Here is a 21,130-nt window from a genome sequence, read left to right as displayed (position 1 = left end):
TCAATGTCTTTTCTAAATTCTGTGTATTTCCCTTGATACCTCTGATAGTAACTCTGCTCACGGTATGTCCTTAGCAATTATGTCTTTCCTCCCTCTCCCTTTCTCTGTCTCTTTATCCTTCTCCCTCTCTCAGTTGCTATTTCTGTCTCCCTCCTCCTCCTTCTCCTCCTTTCCTCCCTTTCTCTCTCCCCCAACTCTGTCTCTGTCTCTTTTCTCTCTCTGTCTGTCTCAGTCTCTGAATAAAGCATTACATTTTAAGTGATGGTTTTCGGTAGTCGTATTTTGTTAATAGTGGTTAAAGAGGGTGTACTTTGAAAATTTAAAGGATCCCATAATTTCCATTCCTCACAGATAGAATCAATAGGGTTCACTTTATTCCCACAATTAACCACTTGCTGTCCCAATCCTCTCAATTCCTTCAATTTTCTTACACAGTAAAAAACAGACAAGAGTAGTAAGCATAAATAAAATAAAAATGTTTGGGTATTTACTTTTTTTACGTTTCATTTACCTTTCATCCTAGAATCAATACTGTGTATTGGTCTCAAGGCAGAAGTGGGGTAAGGGCTAGGCAATGGCAGTCACTGATTTACGGAGGCTCACACAGCTGAAGTGTCTGAGGTCAAATCTGAACCCAGGCCCTCCCATCTCTGGGCCTGGCTCTCAATCCACCAAGCTACCCAGCTGCTCCCTGGTATTTACTCTTGTTTGGGTAACTTGAACTTCCATTAAACCATCCTCCAGATGAACAAAGCTCTGAATTTCTAGACAACCTGACCTGGTCCACTTTCTATTCCCCCCACCCCCTACTTTTGGACTACCGTGTTCACAAACCAGCACCACCACCACCCAAACCCGACCTTTCTGCCTCTGCCTTTTGGAATTCCCCCAACTTCCTTCAAAGTTCAAGTTCAACTCATAGTAAAAGGTCCTTTCTGGAGCCTTTTGCGACCTGTGGTTTGTTTTGTTTGTTTGTTTATCTTATACATGTCTTAGGTCCTTTATTTTTGTCTTCGCTTCCTAAGGGCTCAGCACTAAGTCAAGTACACAATAGGTGCTTAACAATTATTTGGGGCAGCTGGGTAGCTCAGTGTGTTGAGAGCTAGGCCTAGACACGGGAGGTCCTAGGTTCAAATCTGGACTCAGACACTTCCCAGCTGTGTGACCCTGGGCAAGTCACTTGACCCCCATTGCCTAGCCCTTACCACTCTTCTGTCTTGGAGCCAATACACAGTATTGACTCCAAGACGGAAGGTAAGGGTTTAAAAAAAAAACAATTATTTGGAAAAAAAAAAGGAATTGCTAATTTGAGTTAAATTGTCCCGTTGAAATAGTACAAAATTGTTTTAAAAAGCTGGGATCGTTTGCATTTCTAAGTCTTGCAATAATTAAGGCAAAGACTGTAACTGGAAAGGAAAGGAATAAAAAGTCACATGCAAACATGATTCCATGGCAAAATGGCAACCACACAATACAAGAGAAGATGACGCCCAATTTATTGCACTTTGCGTGCCCTGCACGCACGCACGCACGCGCTCCAGGCTCCTCCTCTGAATCCACGCTTTCCAAACAGACATGCGCCTCGGACAGCCAATGAGATGCAAAATCAATCTTTTGCTACTGTCACCCCCTTTCTCTCTTTCGTCTCTTCGGTGCACATGCGCCACTGACGATAGTGCCGTTGCCGGCTGCGCAGACGTAATGATACCCTTCTCCCACGTACCTGACGCAAGATGACTGTAAGAGGTTCGCATTTTATCCAGTGTGACCTTGAGTCTTTCCGTCTTACTAGGACCCAGGCTGTCTGTAGCATTGCCTACATAATTTACCTATTTCCGCAAGCTCCTTCCTGGGGCCAAAGTCCTATGTATTTAAAAAAAGCATGTTACTCTTTCTCTCAATCAAACCACATCCAGCATACCTGGATAGTTTGGGTTCAGGGAGCCATAGCATGAAACTTTCTGTTCAGGCTCCTCGGTAGGCTCCTCCGGGAGAAAGCGGACCTGTGGGACGCAGTGACCCAACGCCCGCCCCCTCCCCCACGTGGTTGGAGGTTTCCAGAAAAGCCGCGACCGCCGTGCTGCGCACCTCCCGGCGCTCTCAGTCTGCTTCGCCGCCCACCCTTGCTTGCCCTCCGCCATGCTCAGTGCCAGCCGCACCGCCGTCGCTCGCCTTGCTGGAGCCACCTCCCGGGGTCCAGCTGCCGGTCTCCGCCAGGTAAGTGGATTGCTCGGCCTGCCTTTGCCTCGGGGCCTTAGCGGATAGCGGGCGCCTCCTGCGGACTTCAGAGGGCAATGGAGCGGATCTAGCCAGAACCCGGAGTTGCTGAGGCCGAACGCCGGTGATGAAACCCTGATAGAGTTGAGAAGGGAGTGAAGACGGTTGAGGGTTGAGCACTCCTCTCTCCCGCTGTGACCGAGGAGCCACCCAATGGAGACCTTGAAGCCCGGCTGTTCTCGGGCCCTGCTGAGTCATAATCGTTTCTCCTTTCTCCAATATGGGGGGGGGGGCAAGTAGGGGTCCCCGTTTAAGAAGGAAGCCACATGGGTCGGCCCTGGGTTGCGGGCCGGATGAAGGCGATAACTGTTGCCAAGGAGGTGTGACTGAGCCGTTTTATGGAGTAATACCTTGTAATCTAATGCTAAGGGGCAGGGGGGCGCTACCAAGAGTGTTTACAGTTTTTTATGGGTGCGGGAACTGAGGTCTTTGGTTTAAGGGTTCACATAGTTATTTAGCCAAGAAACATCGTTAGTAGGATTTGAACCCGATCCCTCCTGATTCCCTATTCTAACTGTTCTTTGTGCTGGTCCTCTTTCTAGTCCTACTCATGTGGACTCTTGTTACTTGGAGAATTATAATGAGTCCTGGTTGACAATGAGTTCCCTGGGTTCTCGAACTAAGTGATAGCGGACTCTGGTGAGAGGTACCTGTTTTCTAGGAGGTTTTAAGTGTAGGTGGGAAAGACACCACATTCATTAGAGTGCAGGAAAGTTAAGGAAAAGAGGTCATGATAACAGGGAGTAAAGGGCACTTCCTCCCCCTAAAGTTTAATCTCTTGAAGCATCTGGGATCTCAGCCCCATTCATTCTGCTTCTTGGCTATCATTAGCAGTTCAGGGGTGGAGAGGTCAGGAGATCTGGATTGTAGTTGTGATTATCACTGACTGGTAGATTTCGAAGGCAAGTCATTTCTGCAGCCCTAGAGTCATCCTTGCCTAGATGTGGTGTTAAGCACTATGACCCCGGAAGCGTTTCTTGTGGTTTGCCTGGATTTTTCGGCCTTATTTTTTTTTTCTCTTCCCTCCCAATTATCAGTTTATAGTTTCCATAAAATAGCTGTTGTGGCCATATTTCACCAAAACTTGAGGGTCTAAATTGGCGATCGGCTTATACTTAGGTTGTGGTAAAATTTAAAATATTCTGATTGTATTTACTCTTTGGGTCGTGGTAGTTCCAGAGAAGTATTTCTGTTTTCTTTACATTCATTTCCCTGGAATACAAAAATTTACTTCTAGGCTGAAAGGCACGGTTGCCTCTAGGGTTTGAATTAGACAAACTTTGGACGCCTTTCTGGGGATTTTTTTTCCACCCACCCACCTTCCAGGTCTTTGACTGCCAGATAAATCCTACACTAATCAGTTATGTCACAAGGTCATAGGAAGTGGCTTGGAATCACTTAAACCTTGAGAATACAGGGCCATACTCAGATTTTCAGGTGCTAGTGAAAATTAAATTGGATATTTTTTATTAACTTTCATTTAGAATGGCCTTGTTCCTGAAATATGAATTTCTGCTAATTTAGCAGTTTTTTAAACTGTCTTCATATTTATAATTATTGAGAATTTTAGATAGGGGGGGGGGCTTTGCTTTTAGTATGAAATGCTATGTATATAAATATTAAAGTGAAGGACCTGGAACCTGAACAGTCACAGTGTTATAAATATTTTAAGTGCCTAAGTCCTGGGGACGTAAAGTCAAAAACAGTACCAGTCCTTATATTTTATTGGGCAATAGTAAATTTGCAGGAAGAATCATTTTGTTAAAATTAGTGCTATAGTGGAAAGACTTGAGTCTTGAACCTAGGTTCTAGTCCTTGATCTGCAAAATCCTCTCTGGACTTAACTTTATAACAATTAAGAGCTTGGGTTCAGTGTTTCTATTGATGATTAATTTTTCTGCCAATTAATGATCTTTTCTTGCAGGATGGCTGGAATGGTCTTAGTCATGAGGCTTTTCGAATTATTTCAAGGCGGGACTATGCGTAAGTATGACATAATTTGCTTTGCAAGGAAGTTAAATACTAAATTTTCAGATTAACATTCATAATTGACATTGTTTTATATGTTTGTAGATCAGAAGCAATTAAGGGGGCAGTTATTGGTATTGACTTGGGTACAACTAACTCCTGCGTAGCAGTAATGGAAGGGAAACAAGCAAAGGTGAGTTTTGACCTTGATGTTTACCCTAGGTACTAATTTTGTGCACAAAAACAGGTGATTGGGATTATTTTTTGCTTTATAGGTGTAGCATGAGTATTGGGGGGACTTGGATTGCTAGTATAGCTTTTCTTTTGAACACAACTTTTAACATCTTGATTTCTCCTAATTTACAGGTAAATTGCATGTTAGAAGTAGTGATCTAGTTTAAAATTTTCTTGAGTTTTTCCTTCTCCTAGTTTTTAATTCATCCATGAACTTAGATTTTCTTTTCTACAACTAAATGAAAATCTATTTTTGTTTTTATGAATAGGAGTGCTTTTAAGTACTCATAATGAGATTGGGTTTCCTTGTGATCGGTGGTGGCTAACATTTGCATTTACTTTAGTTAGGGAGTGTGCAAACTATGCTGAAATAGCTGAGCTAGAGGAGAACAAAGTTAACTGACCCACAGAGAGTTAGTCTTTATTTGTGTCATGGTTAACAGCTTGGGCTAAGTTTGCCAATTCATTTCCTAAATAGAATAGTATCTGTCTGTCTCCTTCTTTCTCTCTTTCGCCCTCCCTCCCCACCCCCTCTTTCTCCCTCTCCTTTTTTCATCTTATGAGGCCCTTAAGCTATGGTGGCTACAACTAAAAACAGTATTCTAGATGAGATACAACAAGGATAGAGTACAACACTCCTTTGAAAGGAAGTCAAGGAGTGCATAGTTTTTTTTGCTGCCAATTCAGAGCAAGTCTTCTGTCTATTCATACTATCTTGTACTTGTGAGATTGATTTAATTGTTTTTTGGTATCCAAATGTACAATATTTCTCTCTTGAATTTCATCTTTAACATTCTGCCCAATGTTAAAGCTTGGCATTATCTTTTTGCTTCCTCATTCTATCATTATATCTATCCCTCCTTTGTGTTATCTGAAATGGTGGTGTCAAACTCAAATAGAAATAAAAATTTCAGTTACATTTTAATTGTGTTGTAGCCCAGTCAGTGTGTTTTAACACCTCTGGTCTAAAAATTTGACAGAGATACCATCTATGCCTTTATCTAGGTCATTAATGAAAATGGTCAGCTGCACAAGACTAACATAGATTCCTAGAGTGTAATCCTGGGAGCCTTCTGGTATATTGTCATCAAACCATTAACTGAATGACGAACATTTAATCAGTTTTTAATCCATCTGATTGTATTGTTGTCTAAAGTGTATCTCTTCCATCTTCAGCACAAAAATAGTGTGAGATATTATCTAAAAGCTTTGCTAAAATCTAGGGAGTCTATACCCACAGGATGTTTATTTTATGGTTCCATATGTTAGCTAAAAAAGAAATGGAGCACCTGACACCTTTCTAAAAGAAGTTTGCTTACCACCTTACAGGTTTTAGTCTATTTGCTTTACTTTGAGGGGAAATTGAGCAGTTTGTCATTCCCTAATCTTATGGTACCTCTCCCATTTCCCATAATCTCCCAAATATTACTTTCAGTGGCTCGGCAGTCATATACCTCATTTTGTTTAGGACCTAAGGGTATAGTTCATTTAGGTCATGTGATTAATTTATTATAGGTAATTATGTACCTTCTTAACCATTGCCTTAATCTTGGGTGTCAGTGTGTATATATAAAAGAAAAGTTGTTCTTTTTTGCCCAAAAGGAAAAAAAAATCCAAGACAGCTGAATATTTCTGTTTTCTGTGCCATTCGGTGTTTCTTCCTCCCAAAAATTTTATTCCATCAATTTGCTTTTTTTTCCAATGTAGCTTAAAAACAAATTTAAAATATTTTTGTTCATAGCTGTCCTCCACAATCTCCAGGCATTCTGAAGTTTAGCATTCCTACTATTTTTATAGGATCGTGACATTTAGATAAATACAATTTTTCCACATTGAATTAATTTATTTAACTTTATATCTTCGGAATTTCATCATGAACATTTCCTATCCCTTCCTTCTGGGCAGACTTGTCCTGAAATATTTTAGTTCATGGAATCCTACAGATCTTTCCCTCTTGCAAACTCTAGCATTGTCATTCTCCAGCCAAGTTCTCCTACCATTTCTACTCCAATTACCAGGTCTTCCCTATTATCTCTAGATTGAGAATAGAATTTCCCTTTATTCGTTCCTCCACCCTTTGAAAGGATGAAGGAAGTTCTCTCTTAAGACAAGTGAAGAAGTTATTAGCTGCTATGCTTTTCTCAGAGAACTCTAACAAATAGTCAAATAATTGAAATCTTATCACTGCTATTATGTCAGGATTGTGATCTCAAACTCTTTATTTCGCCTTTCTATCCTGTGGTCTGTTATATATTTTACTGACAATCATATATTTCTCTCTCCTTTGAGTTTACCCAAATAGACATTTTTTCCCCTCCCTCACATCACCTCCCCCCCCCCCCAATAAATATACCTTTCTTAAACTATAGTGTTACTGGGACAGATATGTGGTACAGTAGATAGAATGCTTGGAGACAGGAGAACCTAGGTTCAAATATGCCTTCAGACAATTCCTATCTGGGTGACCCTGTGCAAGTCACTTAATCCCTATTGCTTTGCCCATGCTGACTTTTTTTTTTAACCCTTACCTTCTGTCTTAAAATCAATACTGTGTATTGCTTCCAAGGCAGGGGAGCAGTAAGGGTTCTTTGGTAGAGGAAACTTTCTTATTAGGAGTTCCTTATTCCAATGAAATCGTAGGTCTACTCCTCCTTCCCTCCCCCCTGCCCCCCAATATATTTAGGGATTCGTCTGACTCTTGAGAGAGACTTATTTATGCCTTGATGTATTTGTTAGATGGAGGATTATGTACAAAATGAGAAAAAGAAAGGTATTTCTGATAAGTATTTCTTTGGATTTAAGGGTTTTAGAAGGTGTTTTAAAACCCCATAACACTATCTGGAATTGTTAGGCAAAGCAAGGACCTCATAAACATCTTAATTACCTATTTTAACCAGGTAGCAAATAATTATTCCCCCCAACCAACACCACTATTGTTGATTTTTTTTTTAACCCTTACCTTCCATCTTGGAGTCAATACTGTGTATTGGCTCCAAGGCAGAAGAGTGGTAAGGGCTAGGCCATGGGGGTCAAGTGACTTGTCCAGGGTCACACAGCTGGGAAGTGTCTGAGTCCAGATTTGAACCTAGGACCTCCCGTCTCCAGGCCTGGCTCTCAATCCTCTGAGACTATTGTTGATTTTTAAAGGTTTTTAAGGTTATGTTTTTATAAATTGAGACCCTTTTTCTTGTGGCTTTTCCACATAAAGTTGACTGTGATGTTTTTGTGAAGACTCCTTTCCATGGAGACTCATTCCATGGGTTCTTATGGATGTACCACCTTGAGGTTTTAGGTGTTGGAGAATGCTGAAGGTGCCAGAACCACTCCCTCTGTTGTAGCCTTCACAGCAGACAATGAGCGCCTTGTTGGCATGCCAGCTAAACGACAAGCTGTCACCAACCCAAACAACACGTTCTATGCCACCAAGCGCCTCATTGGTCGTCGGTTTGATGATCCTGAAGTGCAAAAGGACATGTAAGTAGTATTTCTATTGTCTCTCCTGTCACTCAAATGTTCATAATCTAAGTCACCTTTGACTCTTAGTTTTTCTTTATCTCCATTATATCTATTAAGATTCTAATCTTCATTCTGCTGTGACCACTGTAATTTGGGTCCTCTTAGTGTTGTTTTTAAAAGCCTTTCCCTTTAGTGCCTGGGATTCACTCCCTTCTCACCTCTGCCTGACAGGGTCCATAACTTCCTTTAAGACTGCCACATAATACAAGTGGAAAAGCACTCCATTTGGAGTCATAGAACCAGAGTTTGAATCCTATTTTGCCACAAATTATTTTACAGGTGGCCAAGTCACCTTCTGGCCTTCAGTATCCTCTTTAAAATTGGGGGTGGGCTAGATGACATTTAAGGTTCCTTCTAATTCTGTGTGTGATCTTATGTTTGTGCCATCTCTGACAGGTTTTTATTCCTTAGTCAGTAATCCTCGCTCTCTTAACAAATTTTCTTCCCCTTGTTTATCTAGATGTTGTCTAAAAAGGTACCAGTCCAAATGGTTCAAAAATTATTTGTCAGGCAGATATATCCTGGGTTCCTATTTTGGCCTCAGACACTTCTAGTTCCATGACCCTGAGCAAGTTTCTTAATCCCAGTTGCCTAGCCCTTGACACTCTTGACAGTGGAGGCTCTTGAATTTTATTATGAAACTTTTAGATGTTATAGATTAGACCTTTTAAAATCTTTTTTTAGCCTATAGTAATTTAAAAGGAATTAGCTTGCTTGCAGACACACCTTTGATAGGCACTTGGTAATGAATTAGTCTTAGCTAGTTTTCTCGGTTAAATACAATTTTCATGTCTTTCAGTAAAAATGTTCCTTTCAAAATTGTCCGTTCCTCCAATGGTGATGCCTGGGTAGAAGCCCACGGGAAGCTATATTCCCCAAGTCAGATAGGTGCATTTGTTTTGATGAAGATGAAGGAGACTGCAGGTAGGTAGTTTGTCTTGGTTTTGTTTTTGTGTTTTTGTTTTTTAAGCAGACTCAGAAAACCTCATTTCGTTTATCCCTTCTAACTTGGCTTTCAGATATGGCTAAAAATTGTTTGTTAGACTTCCTTGTGTAGATTACTGCTGGTTTTGTTTTTTAGTTATTATTAAAATATAATTGAAAGCAAAACTACATGTGCATAGTGTCAATCCCATTAGTAACATATATTCATTCTGTTTCTTGTTGATTTTATTCTTGGTGTAGTCTCTACAAATTGATTTCCAGTTTGTTTATATTAATATTGCTAGTTCAAATTAGAGCTAGTCAGTTTTCCTTCCTTTCTCCCAGTAGATGGAGATGTTTTCTTGTTATTAAAAAAATAATAAAAAGGTCTTAAGAATAACATCTTTAAGACGTTCCTGATTGTTTTGAACAAAGGTTGAGGAAGAGAACTTCCTATTTTAAAAAGATTTGTATCAACTCTAAAAGAAATTAAATCTTTATGGTCGAATAGCTCTATGTTTTGGCCCAGCTGACGGGGGGGGGGGGGTGCAAAAAATAATCAAAAAGAATAAAATATAAGGTAAAGAAGAAATTTTAAAAGGACTAAAGTTTTATCTAACAATCCAGGTAAAGTTGAACAAAATAATGAAAGTTCTTGGCTTTTGACTCTTTGTGGGCCTGCATGAGCATTCATACTTAGTTGTAATCAATACAATTACATTTGCTGGTCACTTCACTATAAATCTTTCATTGTATTAAAATTTTATATCAACATTTAATTATATTCATATACTTGTTATTCTCAGATCATTTGAACATCATTGCAATTTTAAATAGCAGTTGTGCAACCTTTGACTAGACAGGTCTTTAAATCCTTTTTATGGTATTTCAAGGATTGCTATTGTCTTAGCAGTGGAATCACTGAATCAAAGAGTCAGTCTTGTGACTTACAAAAAGCTTTAAACTATTTAAAAGTCTAAACTTTTTTAATTGATTGGAAGGTTCGCAGAGGAGTGATTGTTTAGTCTGATTTTTATCGTGAGAAATTCTTATAGTTCAAATAAAAGTGCCCCTTCCCCCCAATTGATTTTTTAAGTCTTTAATTCTTTTACAGAAAACTATCTAGGACATTCAGCAAAAAATGCTGTTATCACTGTGCCTGCTTACTTCAATGATTCTCAGCGACAGGTGAGGTCACACAGACTTCCCTCAATGAAAATGAAAATGTTTTTAAATTAACAAAGTAGAAATTTATATTTATTTTTCCTTTCTAGGCCACCAAAGATGCTGGGCAAATATCTGGCCTAAATGTACTTCGAGTGATTAATGAGCCTACAGCTGCTGCCTTGGCTTATGGATTAGACAAATCTGAAGACAAAGTGTAAGCAAGTTTTCAGGATGTCTTTCAGGAGAATCATTCTATATACATACACTTGTTGATGTTCCTTTGGTGTTTGAAACTCACAGTTGCATTAAAAATTTGCCCTTTCCCCAAGATAAGGGATGGGGTTTGACACTGTTTTTCATCTTAAGAAATTGGATCTTTCAGACTCAGTAGGGGAGAATTTTTGAATGTTGTGAATTGAGTGTTGGATATCTAAAAGCATGATTGAATATCAACATTTATTTGCTCTTATTAAGTGGGTTTCAACCCACTTTTATTGAGCACCTATTAAAACTACCAGTCAGAAATATTTTAGTATTAAAGTAATTTTTATTAATGAAAATGTTTTAACATTTTATAACCCGTAAATTAGTTTCATATCCATCCATTTACTGAAAATCCAATTTCCTTGTCCAATCTCAGGTACTAATTTTTTTCTTTTTTTTTTTTAAAGCATTGCTGTGTATGATTTAGGTGGTGGAACTTTTGATATTTCTATCCTGGAAATTCAGAAAGGTGTATTTGAGGTGAAATCTACCAATGGAGATACTTTTCTAGGTGGTGAAGACTTTGACCAGGCTTTACTCCAGCACATTGTAAAGGAGTTCAAGAGAGAGGTTGGTGATCAGTTCAACAGATATTCAACAGCTTTAAAGAATCTTGCACGTTTTAGAATAATACTTAATAAAATTGATTGGTTTGTGAACAAGGGCTAGAAAAGTGTTGTTCTGGCAACTACTAGTAATTAAAAGAATCTTAGTACCACAAAACCACCAAGCAGTTATCTTACATCTAGTATCTCCTCCCACTCGTCTTTAAGCTTAGGGAGACTTCAGGGCTCACTTGGTACAACCTTCCTCACCCCTTCCAATTTCACTGTTGAAAACATTGAGACCCAGAAAAGAAGAGGGTCAACAGTGGATAGATTACTGGGCTTGAAGTCAGGATCCTAGGTTCAGATCTAGTCTTAGATACTTTCTAGCTGTGGGACCCTGGACAAGTCAACCCCATTTGTCTAGCCCTCCTCTCTTCCATCTTATAAGTGATACTAAAAAGGTAAAGATTTAAAAAGAGATGAAGTGACACTTGCTCAGAATCTAAGGCAATCTTTTTCCTTAGTCTTTGTTGTAAGGGATGGTGCTTAGGATATTGTAGGCATTGTAAAAAAAAAGTCTGAGGTGGGATTTATTCCTTAATCAGTAAAATTTAAAGGTGCTTTGCTTAATTAAAACATGTTGTATGGTTCAACTTTTAGACAGGACTTGACCTTACCAAAGACAATATGGCTCTTCAGCGAGTACGGGAAGCTTCTGAGAAGGCCAAGTGTGAGCTTTCTTCTTCTGTACAGGTGAGAGAGATAGATCACAGCACACTTTCTTTGATGAACTACTTTGACCTTTTTTTTAAACACTCAACCAAGAGTTTTGTTTATTGGAGTGATTTAACAATTGAAGTGTACTCAAAATAATGAAGATCAGAAAAATTCTGATTAATTTGGTTGAAGTTTTTAAGAGAATGGGTCTTTGTGAAGTGAGAATCAAAACCTGTTTGAAAATAAGGTCATCCGCAGTAACCTTTTTGTCTAACCATATCATTATACCTGGAGTAAAATGTTATTCCCACCCAAATAGGTGGGTGTACTTAAATTGGATTTTTCTTTTCCTATTTAGGAACGTTATTTTTTTTTTAAGTTCCTTTTTTAATACGGGAAGAACTATACTGTGGCTGAATACTTAATTGTCCCCAGACGATATAAAATGTAATAGGTGGGTGGATGTGTTCCCTGGCCTTTTTGGCTTTTAGTATTACCTATTCTGTGAAAGCCCCTAAGGGGGGAAAAAAAAGATGTTTAGAGGAAGAAAAGTCGATAATTTCACAAAATAGTTATCATTCTCTATCATGGATCACCCTTAGAACAAAGGTATATTAATGATGTGTTTCATTCTTTGCATATATAGAGTTACTGCTGCTCAGTAATTTGGGATAATTTTTTTCATATATTGCCTTCTCCTGTGGCTAATGGCATGCTGTATTTTTATGGAATGATGGTCAAAGTTAGAGGCACTGTTGTCATAGAAGCTAACTAGCTTACAGAATTCCAACTCATTTTCAATACCTCAGTCGCACTTATGCTAACCAGCAGGAGAAAAAAATATTGGTGGGTCAGGGGGCACTGCACACCAGGGCTAGGCAAAATTCCTAAAATGTTAAAATTATTTGGAGTATATTTGTGCTATGATGTATTTGTTTAACCCCTCATTCTGAAAAAAAGAAAAAATGTGGTTAATCACTGAAACTGAGCACAAAATATACCCATTTGAACATAATTTTCTTTAAAGGACTTCTAATGTTTTGCTAAAAATGGATTGTACTTTAAGAAATCAAGTTATAAAATAAAGATCCCTACATGTAGAAAAATGTCAAGATTCTAACATTAGCTCATCTGAATTCCCTTTAAAAAAAAAAAAGCTGGAGTAGCATTTGGTAACAATGCTAGTCTTAATTTTGTTCTATCTTATTTTTCAGGGTTTAGTTAAATAGCTATTTTCCTAGTTTGGTTTGATGATGTCAGAGAATAGGAAAAGCACTTCAGTGACTACTGAGAATACAATAAATCATAAAAATGTTTAGCATTTTAACATTTACAAGAATGGCTCAGGGATCTGTTCACCTTACTTAACTTTCCTGCTATCCTCATAGACACCTTCAGCAATCTGGTAACACCACCTGTTTTCAGAATATTTTTAATTGTGTAGTGTAGAATATACAAAATTATGAAGGAAGCCAATTGTATAGAAATGCTATTGTCACAATATATTTTTCAAACTTAAAGTTTGTAGACCATAGGTTAAGAAGGAGCCAGGGTAACATTCCTATAGAAAAGGCTAGAAAACTGGTAATATAACTGCAACTGCTTTGAAGATATGATTATGCCCTTCTACAGCATCTAAATAATAATTTCATGTGTATCATCTTATTTGATCTTTAGTACAACCCTGCATTGGGTGGTAGGTGCTTTTACATCCATTTTGCCAGAGGGAGACTGAATTGTGACTAGCCTAGGATCACACAGCTAATAATTGTCCAAAGAGGGATTCTGAACCAGTCCTAGTCTTCCTAAGTTTATTAGGCATGCTGCCTTCCTACATTTTTCATTTTTTGACATTATATTCATGTTGGTTTTTAATCTATTCAGTATTAGGATATGTTAAATCTATATATAGGCCTATACTCTGAGGTGTATTGTGGCCATGTAGCTTTGATTTTGCCTGCTCTTCTTGTGATGAATATATCAGAATGAATATTTTCTCAGTCCTCATACCTCATAATGAGTACATTTATAAGGTGAAATGCAATATTTTGGAGTGGGGGGTGAGTGCAAGTGAGATTTAGAACAGAATTACACATTTTACCCTTAGCAACATAAGGAGTTGGTATTCTCATTCTTTGTGCTTTTGGGGGCTATTTTAAGACCTAATTCCAAGTTGCTTGAGGCATTTTTCTATGCTAAAGGAAATAAAGACCCAAGAACAGTTAGAAATTATATCTCTGGACCCACTGACATTGATAAATGCCACATATAGTTTTATGGAAATTAGATTCCAACTTTGTGTCATAGTTGTGTGACAGCCTCCTGTTTTACCTTTATTGTAAACACTTCTCCATTGGCTCTCTGCTCACATTGAATGTTAATTTTGCAGACTGACATCAACTTACCGTATCTGACTATGGACGCGTCTGGGCCCAAGCACTTGAACATGAAGCTAACTCGAGCTCAGTTTGAGGGGATCGTCACTGATCTCATCAGGAGGACTATTTCCCCATGCCAGAAGGCCATGCAAGATGCTGAAGTCAGCAAGAGTGACATTGGAGAAGTCATTCTAGTTGGTGGCATGAGCAGAATGCCCAAGGTATCACAGAGTAGAGCAAGGACCAGTGGCCCTTTGGATGGGTGAAATTTTGACAATCCTAGTAGACCTTGGGACCTTTTCCAGAAACAGAATGGGGCCATTATCTTCCAAGTAGGCATGTTTTTAAAAAAAAATGGTCTTTTTAAGTGGGGATGAAAAAGTTGAGTTAAATTATGGGATTTTCCTTGGGTGCCTTCTTCCCAGTGCCAAAATAAAAGTGACCCTTCAAACTGGGATGGCTATAGGGATGCTTTTTAAGACTTTGAACTCTGGCCTGCTGCCATCATATGGGGGAGGAGGAAAAGCTTATTCTCTCTAGCAGGAGTATCTGTCTCTCTACAGGGATATATTTATTTATTTGTTTGTTTTTCATCAGCACCTCATTTTGAAGAGACAGTTGTAGAGAACACTTAAGTAATCTCTCTAGAGCAGGTTTAGCAGCAGTTTGAGGAGGAGTGCAGGTTAATTTTTCTTTGGAATGTGAGGAACCAGAAAAATTACAGTTAACTGAAAGTCAAATTTAGTTTTAAACATGGAGCCTATACCCTATCCTCTATTATAAAAAAAAACAAAGCTATTTGAAATTTTACATTATCATTGTAAGAGCTTTATAAAGGACCACTTTTCTTCTGTTTCAATTTTAACATTAGAATGAGCAGTTAGAACTCAATTGCAAACTGAAAGTTTCTTTGTAGAGACTTATGTCCCTCCTACTTAGGGAAGTTTTTGAAGGAAATTGATACATTGGTATAACTTCCACCTTCCCCTCTTATTTCCCTAATTCTCCAAAAGTATATTGCTTCTGATGGAAAGTAAATTGCTCCATAAGTGATCTGACTTTTTCCTTGGACCCTAGGTTCAACAGACAGTACAGGAACTCTTTGGCCGGGCCCCTAGTAAAGCTGTCAATCCTGACGAAGCTGTGGCTATTGGAGCTGCCATTCAAGGAGGCGTATTAGCTGGTGATGTCACAGATGTGCTGCTTTTGGATGTTACTCCCCTTTCTCTGGGCATTGAGACATTAGGAGGTGTCTTCACCAAACTAATCAATAGGAACACAACTATTCCAACCAAGAAGAGCCAGGTAAGGACATTTCCAGCCTATCTCAAAGCTCTGGAAAGGTTTGTTCTGGTCTTTCCAGAAAGCATCACTTTTGGTTGATAGCCCTAGGCAGTTAGATCTTGTCCAAGAGTTTGTTTTTCCTATTCCTGGAATTTTGAGGTGGCCCAGCCTTGCTTGGAGATTCTTCTCCTTCTTGCTAATTATTAGCAGGGATGAATGCTGCCTAGGATAATAGGGAGGAATAAATGGCTTGCTCTACCCAGATTTTGCTTGGTTTCAAAAAAAAAAACTGATTAAGAATTTAGGCTAACTGGAAGAGGGTGAGGTGGCAGCAAGATGGTTTAGGGGATTGAAAGCCAGGCTCCTCCTACAACCCCCACTTTTAGTGGTGTATACTCAAGAGTTTCTAAAGAAACTAAAATTATTTTTTGTATTTGTGCTGTGATGTTTTTATCAACCCTTCATTCTGAAGAAAAAAGGAATGTGGTAACAACTAAAACTGAGCATGAAATGCAATTTTATATTTTTTATAAATCTTTTAAAAGGATTTATTCTTCCAGTTCCTTGACTAAAAATTGTTAACATTTTTGTTTTCCCCAAACAGCTTTTCTTGAGCATGGCTCAAGTCTTGCATTTTACCCTCTTGTTGCCTCCATAATCACATGGCATCTTTGGCTATTACTCATCTTACTGCTTTTCTACACACTTCCATTCCCAACAAGGAAGAAACTGGTATATACACAGGGCACCTTGGAAGTTTCTCTTTTCATGAAAAAAAGAGGTGGGATGGGACTGGGATAGTGATTTCATTATCTGGGTTTTAGTTTTTATATGTGAAGAGGAACAACATCCTGTTAAACTCCCAGCCTTTGACTTGTCACCTTTTCCCACAGGTGTTTTCTACAGCTGCTGATGGTCAGACACAGGTAGAAATTAAAGTGTGTCAGGGGGAGAGAGAGATGGCAGCAGACAATAAACTTCTTGGCCAGTTTACTTTGGTATGTGATCCTAAAACTAAAAAAGCCCTGTAGTCCACAAAGCAATTTCTCTCTTTAGTAAACTTGGACTGCCACTTATAAAATCTAAGTGGTATGAGGTTTCAACTGGGAGTTTGTACATAACTGGGTTTTTAAGTTAATAATAACTAAATATTATATTTTATAAAGTTCTATTGATAATAAAACAAAAGAACTGCCTGACTTCAGCCCAGTTGCAGGTCCAAGAGGGCATGGGAGGAGCATACATCTACTTAAATAACAATAATGTGATAGCAACAACATGGAGACGTAGGAGAGATTATAGGGAATTTTGGGAAATGCTAAGGACTTCTGGGGAATGAAGTCAAAGGTTCAGAATATCCATTTATACATAAGAATCAAAAGAATGACCTGTAAATTAGATGCAATGGGATATTTGATTTGCTGGTTAAAAAAAAAATGGTTCCTCCAGTTAGAATTGCTTAGAAGGGAGTTGAGAATTGGCAGTAGAATGGACAATTCCTTATCCTTTGGAAGCTTTCTTGTTTTTGTTTTGTTTTTTAATTAAATGAGTTATTTATAAGAATACTGCATAGAATTGAGAATGGAGGACATGAACCCCTCTATTGTGAACTTACCATAAGAATTTGCTCATATTTCAGATTGGAATTCCACCAGCCCCACGTGGAGTTCCACAGATTGAAGTCACATTTGACATTGATGCTAATGGAATTGTACATGTTTCTGCAAAGGATAAAGGCACAGGACGGGAACAACAAAGTGAGTGTTTGTCTGTATCGTGCTGTTTATAAAAAGAAGAGGGAGAACAGAGAAATTTGGCTTTAAACCTGTTGGACATCAATTTGCTTCTAGCCTTTAGTTAGGCCAGTGAGCAGGCTTTGTTCTCTCCTCCTGTTAACTTCATTGGTACTAAAAAGAAGTGTAAGGGTTAAAATAAAAGGGATGGACTAAAAAATGTGGTTACTGAAAATATATCACTTGAGTCAGAATGACTTTTTTATGGCAATTTATTTACAAAAGGAGAAAAAGTGAAAGCAAAGGTAATGTGAGGGAGATAATTACTCCAGCCCTGTTTGAACCAGGCAGGGCTTCAGAGGTAGGGGGGGAGGGGGGGGACAGAGATAAACTAAGGGTTTTAGCCAAAAGGCCTGGGGGGGGAGGCCTCTCTGGAGACTAGTCCCTCCAGTAAACCAGGAAAAGGGAGTCGGCCTTTTCACTTACCCACATGGTAGTTCAAAGGGAAAAATTCAAGAACAGTCTTATCAAATTTCAGAGTCTCAGGTCCACGAAGCAGCAGATCCTTCACCTGCCTCCAACTCTGAACTCTGAAGAACTTCCCCTCACAGGAAGATGCCACTGTTTTTAAAAAAAAAAAAAAACTTCTTTGCATCACTTCCTGTGCATTCCTCTTCCACTTTATGTGGACCAATTTGCTTAGGACTGCCCAGGAGGCAGTCAGTCATTTCTGATTGTCACCCACTTTTGCACACGTGGGTCACAGACCTCCCTCACTTAAGGATAAAATGGGGTGTATACACTTCTGATGATTAAATCTAAAAATAGGCAGGGGAGTGTTGATCCCATCTTCACAGAAGTAAGGATGTCCTCCAAGTATGTCAGTTAGAGGCTTGGCCTTGAGGTCGTTGAATCTATAGTCTTTAATTCTTGCAGAACTGAATATTAGACATTGAACTTTAAAGCCGCTCAAATTTTCCTTTCTGATGTGAAGTTTAGGGTTAGTTTGCCTAGAAGTCAAAACTTGTTTGGATAGCAATATATTGCTTGCTTGTTCAATTGTTTTATTTGTGTTATCAGAGTAGTTTCCCATTTCTTTCTCTACATATTACATTCTTCTGACAAATGATTGATCACTTGGTGTTGATTTCAAAAGGGATTGCCTCAATAAAGTCCATGAACTATGTCATCTACTCTTGATAAGTATACTGAGTGTAAGGAAGAGGAAAGTTAACCACTTAATGTGTAAATACACTTTTAACTTAATTTTTTAAATTATGCCTTTACCTTTTTTTCATTTATAGTTGTGATCCAGTCTTCTGGTGGGTTAAGCAAAGATGACATTGAAAATATGGTTAAGAATGCAGAGAAGTATGCCGAGGAAGACAGGAGAAAGAAAGTAATTGTTTTCCACTCATTTATTTTCCTGCTGATTTTATCTCATCATTTCTGCTGCCTCTGCCCATCCTTAATATTACCTATCCTTTCAACCCTCCATCCAGTGGGACAGCTAGGTGGCTCAGTGGATTGAGAGCCAAGCCTAGAGACAGAAGAAAAGGTCCTAAGTTCAAGTCTGGACTCAGACACTTCTAGCTGTATGACACTAGACAAAGTCACTTAACCCCCATTGCCTAGCCTTTACCATTTCCTTATCTTCTGCCTTGGAACCCTATACACAGTATTTATTCTAAGGTGAAAAGGAAAGGGTTTTTTTAAAAATAAAATAAAAATCCTCCATCTTGAAGACTTTTCAAACTGCTGTAGTCTATAGTAATGCTTTTACTTCATCTCTTATAGTTTATTATTGCTGCCTTTTTTTCCAAATGATTATATTCTGCCTTATAGTACTTAATAATATAGAACTAAAAAGACACCTTAGTGGTGGTAGATAAAGAGGTTACCTGGGAGCCTCAGTGTTTGGGGCAATTCTAAAGATAGTAAATTACATAGAAGTTGGGCTCTACAAATTATCCTGATGAAATTACAAACCTAGTCCTTATTCATATGGAACTGTTATTTGTCTTTCATTATTGTCTGCTGTCATCTCAGAACCTGTTTTCTACTACTACTATTTGCTGTGCTGAATGAGGGACTCTGTATTACCATTCTACTCTAATACTAGGACTTAATATCCCACTCAGGAACGTGTAGAAGCTGTCAATATGGCAGAAGGAATTATTCATGATACTGAAACAAAGATGGAAGAATTCAAAGACCAACTTCCAGCAGATGAGGTGAGTTGTGTTTTCAAGCCAGTCAATTTTAACTAGCACTTTGTCAATGATGGCAAGGCGAAGGTGAGCTGATCATTTAAAATGTATTCAATTTTTTTTTCCTTCAGTGCAACAAACTTAAAGATGAAATCTCTAAAATGAGAGAGCTCTTAGCTCGCAAAGATAGTGAAACAGGAGAAAACATCAGGCAGGCAGCATCTACTCTACAACAAGCATCATTAAAGCTTTTTGAAATGGCATATAAAAAGGTACGGAATTTTTTTTTTTTTAAGCTCTGTTTAGGATGGTGATAGGTGGGGAAGTCCCAGAGGCAAAGTGGCCAATAATGTCAAAGGGGTTTCCTCATATGATTTTGAGGATTTAGCTAAAATAGAAGGCCTACTGGCTTTTGTAATTACTCACTTAACATTTTTCTACTTAGGGTATAAACTGTAGGGTATTAGAAGGTTTGGGCAAGTAATAAAGACTCATGAAATAGAAGCTTGTATTAGCTAAAACAGCATATCAGGGCAGTTAAGATTATAGCTTAAATTTTAAATCTTAATTTTACAAATGTTTTCTTCATAGATGGCCTCTGAGCGAGAAGGCTCTGGAAGTTCTACTTCTGGGGAACAGAAGGAAGATCAGAAAGAAGGGAAGCAATAATGTCACCAGTTGACCTTGACTGGAGCAGAAATCGGGAAAACATTTGTGAAGCTTAGGAACAGAGGTCACAAGGACCTTCCTGAGCAGAAATGGGCAAACTTCAGTCTTACTGTGTTTTTGCAGTATTCTATATATAATTTCCTTAATGTATAAATTCTAGTGAGTGTATTAGCTAATTATCGTTTGACAGGTAATTCAGATAATACAAAGTTCTAAATGTTCATCCCCAGCCTATCTTTATTTTCCAGCTGCATGTAAAGGGGGAGGGGGGGAGATTCACTGATCATTTTAAAAGCTTGACACAGTTGTCTGCCACAGTGACTGTAATTCCAAGGAGTGAAACAAAACCATGTCACAAAATTGAGGGTAGGGGACCATGGTCCTTAAAAGATTCAGTAAGGATAGGTCTGTCTAGTTAGCCAAGAACTGATACGTGACTGGTAGACTTCCTTATCCATAGCCCATGCACGACCATGCATTGCTAGAGGAGAGACTAGACTGAAAGAGATGGGTCTACTTTGTTTTATCTAGAACTATTCCATTTGAAACAAGGTGATTAATGAGACTCTTCAACTTGCCTAAAGCATCCTGTTTTCTCCACCTTGCCTTTGCTTTGGGTACTTACTTCCTTGATAATTGTTTTGATCCATTCTGGATTTTTTAAGAAAAATAAATATGAAAAGAATGTTGTTTTGTTGTTTGTGAAGAGGCCCTAACAAGCCATCTAGTACCTAAGTAGCTCTTCTCAAGAACATAGGCTGAGTGTGGTCAGTGTGGAATAATTTAAAATGACCACAAAAAATTAGTTTTTCTTAGTGATAACTTTCAGCCTCAAGACCAACTCTGAAAAGTTTGTCTAACCCTTTTTCCCTCGCTGTGGCATTATATGCTTGGAGACTTGTCCACCAAGATTCTTGTGGAATTTTAGAAGTGAAAATCCTAGATGATTCTAGCAGGTAGTCTGGTCCAGGTACCCAATTCACCAATCTGCCAGAAATGAGATAGTTTGAACCTCATTGACCACTATTTTAGGCCAATGCAACAGCTATGTGGACTTTAATGAAATTAACTTTAAAAGGAACTAGATTATGAATAGCGTTAGCTATTTAACTGATATTTAATAAATTTGTCACTGGAGACATGGTAAAAAAATTTTTAACAGGGTAGTGATGTGATACATCTGTTTTGGAGGGGGAGAAAAGCAAGTGCTAATGAAGGCCTGAATTAGAGTGATGACCATG

The 21,130-nt window shown here is 38.5% G+C and overlaps 1 protein-coding gene and 2 non-coding genes across 3 annotated transcripts; all 3 read left to right on the top strand.

Annotated features, from left to right (window-relative positions):
- The first annotated feature begins 1,673 nt into the window (after nucleotides 1–1,673).
- On the top strand, nucleotides 1,674–20,574 carry HSPA9 (heat shock protein family A (Hsp70) member 9). Its single transcript, XM_001368226.5, has 17 exons — nucleotides 1,674–2,217; nucleotides 4,202–4,260; nucleotides 4,351–4,438; nucleotides 7,772–7,953; nucleotides 8,795–8,919; nucleotides 10,034–10,107; nucleotides 10,194–10,300; nucleotides 10,758–10,920; nucleotides 11,559–11,651; nucleotides 14,005–14,214; nucleotides 15,071–15,298; nucleotides 16,171–16,275; nucleotides 16,917–17,034; nucleotides 18,315–18,409; nucleotides 19,152–19,244; nucleotides 19,352–19,492; nucleotides 19,812–20,574. Exons 1-17 carry the CDS (start codon nucleotides 2,140–2,142, stop codon nucleotides 19,887–19,889), a joined length of 2,037 nt encoding a protein of 678 aa, XP_001368263.1. The 5' UTR covers nucleotides 1,674–2,139; the 3' UTR covers nucleotides 19,890–20,574.
- On the top strand, nucleotides 12,534–12,608 carry LOC130456721 (small nucleolar RNA SNORD63). Its single transcript, XR_008915766.1, has one exon. It is a non-coding gene; the product is annotated as a small nucleolar RNA SNORD63 (small nucleolar RNA).
- Nucleotides 15,714–15,785, top strand: LOC130456723 (small nucleolar RNA SNORD63). Its single transcript, XR_008915768.1, has one exon. It is a non-coding gene; the product is annotated as a small nucleolar RNA SNORD63 (small nucleolar RNA).
- Nucleotides 20,575–21,130: the final 556 nt, after the last annotated feature.

Source organism: Monodelphis domestica, chromosome 1, assembly GCF_027887165.1.
Source record: "Monodelphis domestica isolate mMonDom1 chromosome 1, mMonDom1.pri, whole genome shotgun sequence".
Classification (NCBI taxonomy): domain Eukaryota; kingdom Metazoa; phylum Chordata; class Mammalia; order Didelphimorphia; family Didelphidae; genus Monodelphis; species Monodelphis domestica.
This window is presented reverse-complemented; position numbering and strand designations above follow the sequence as displayed.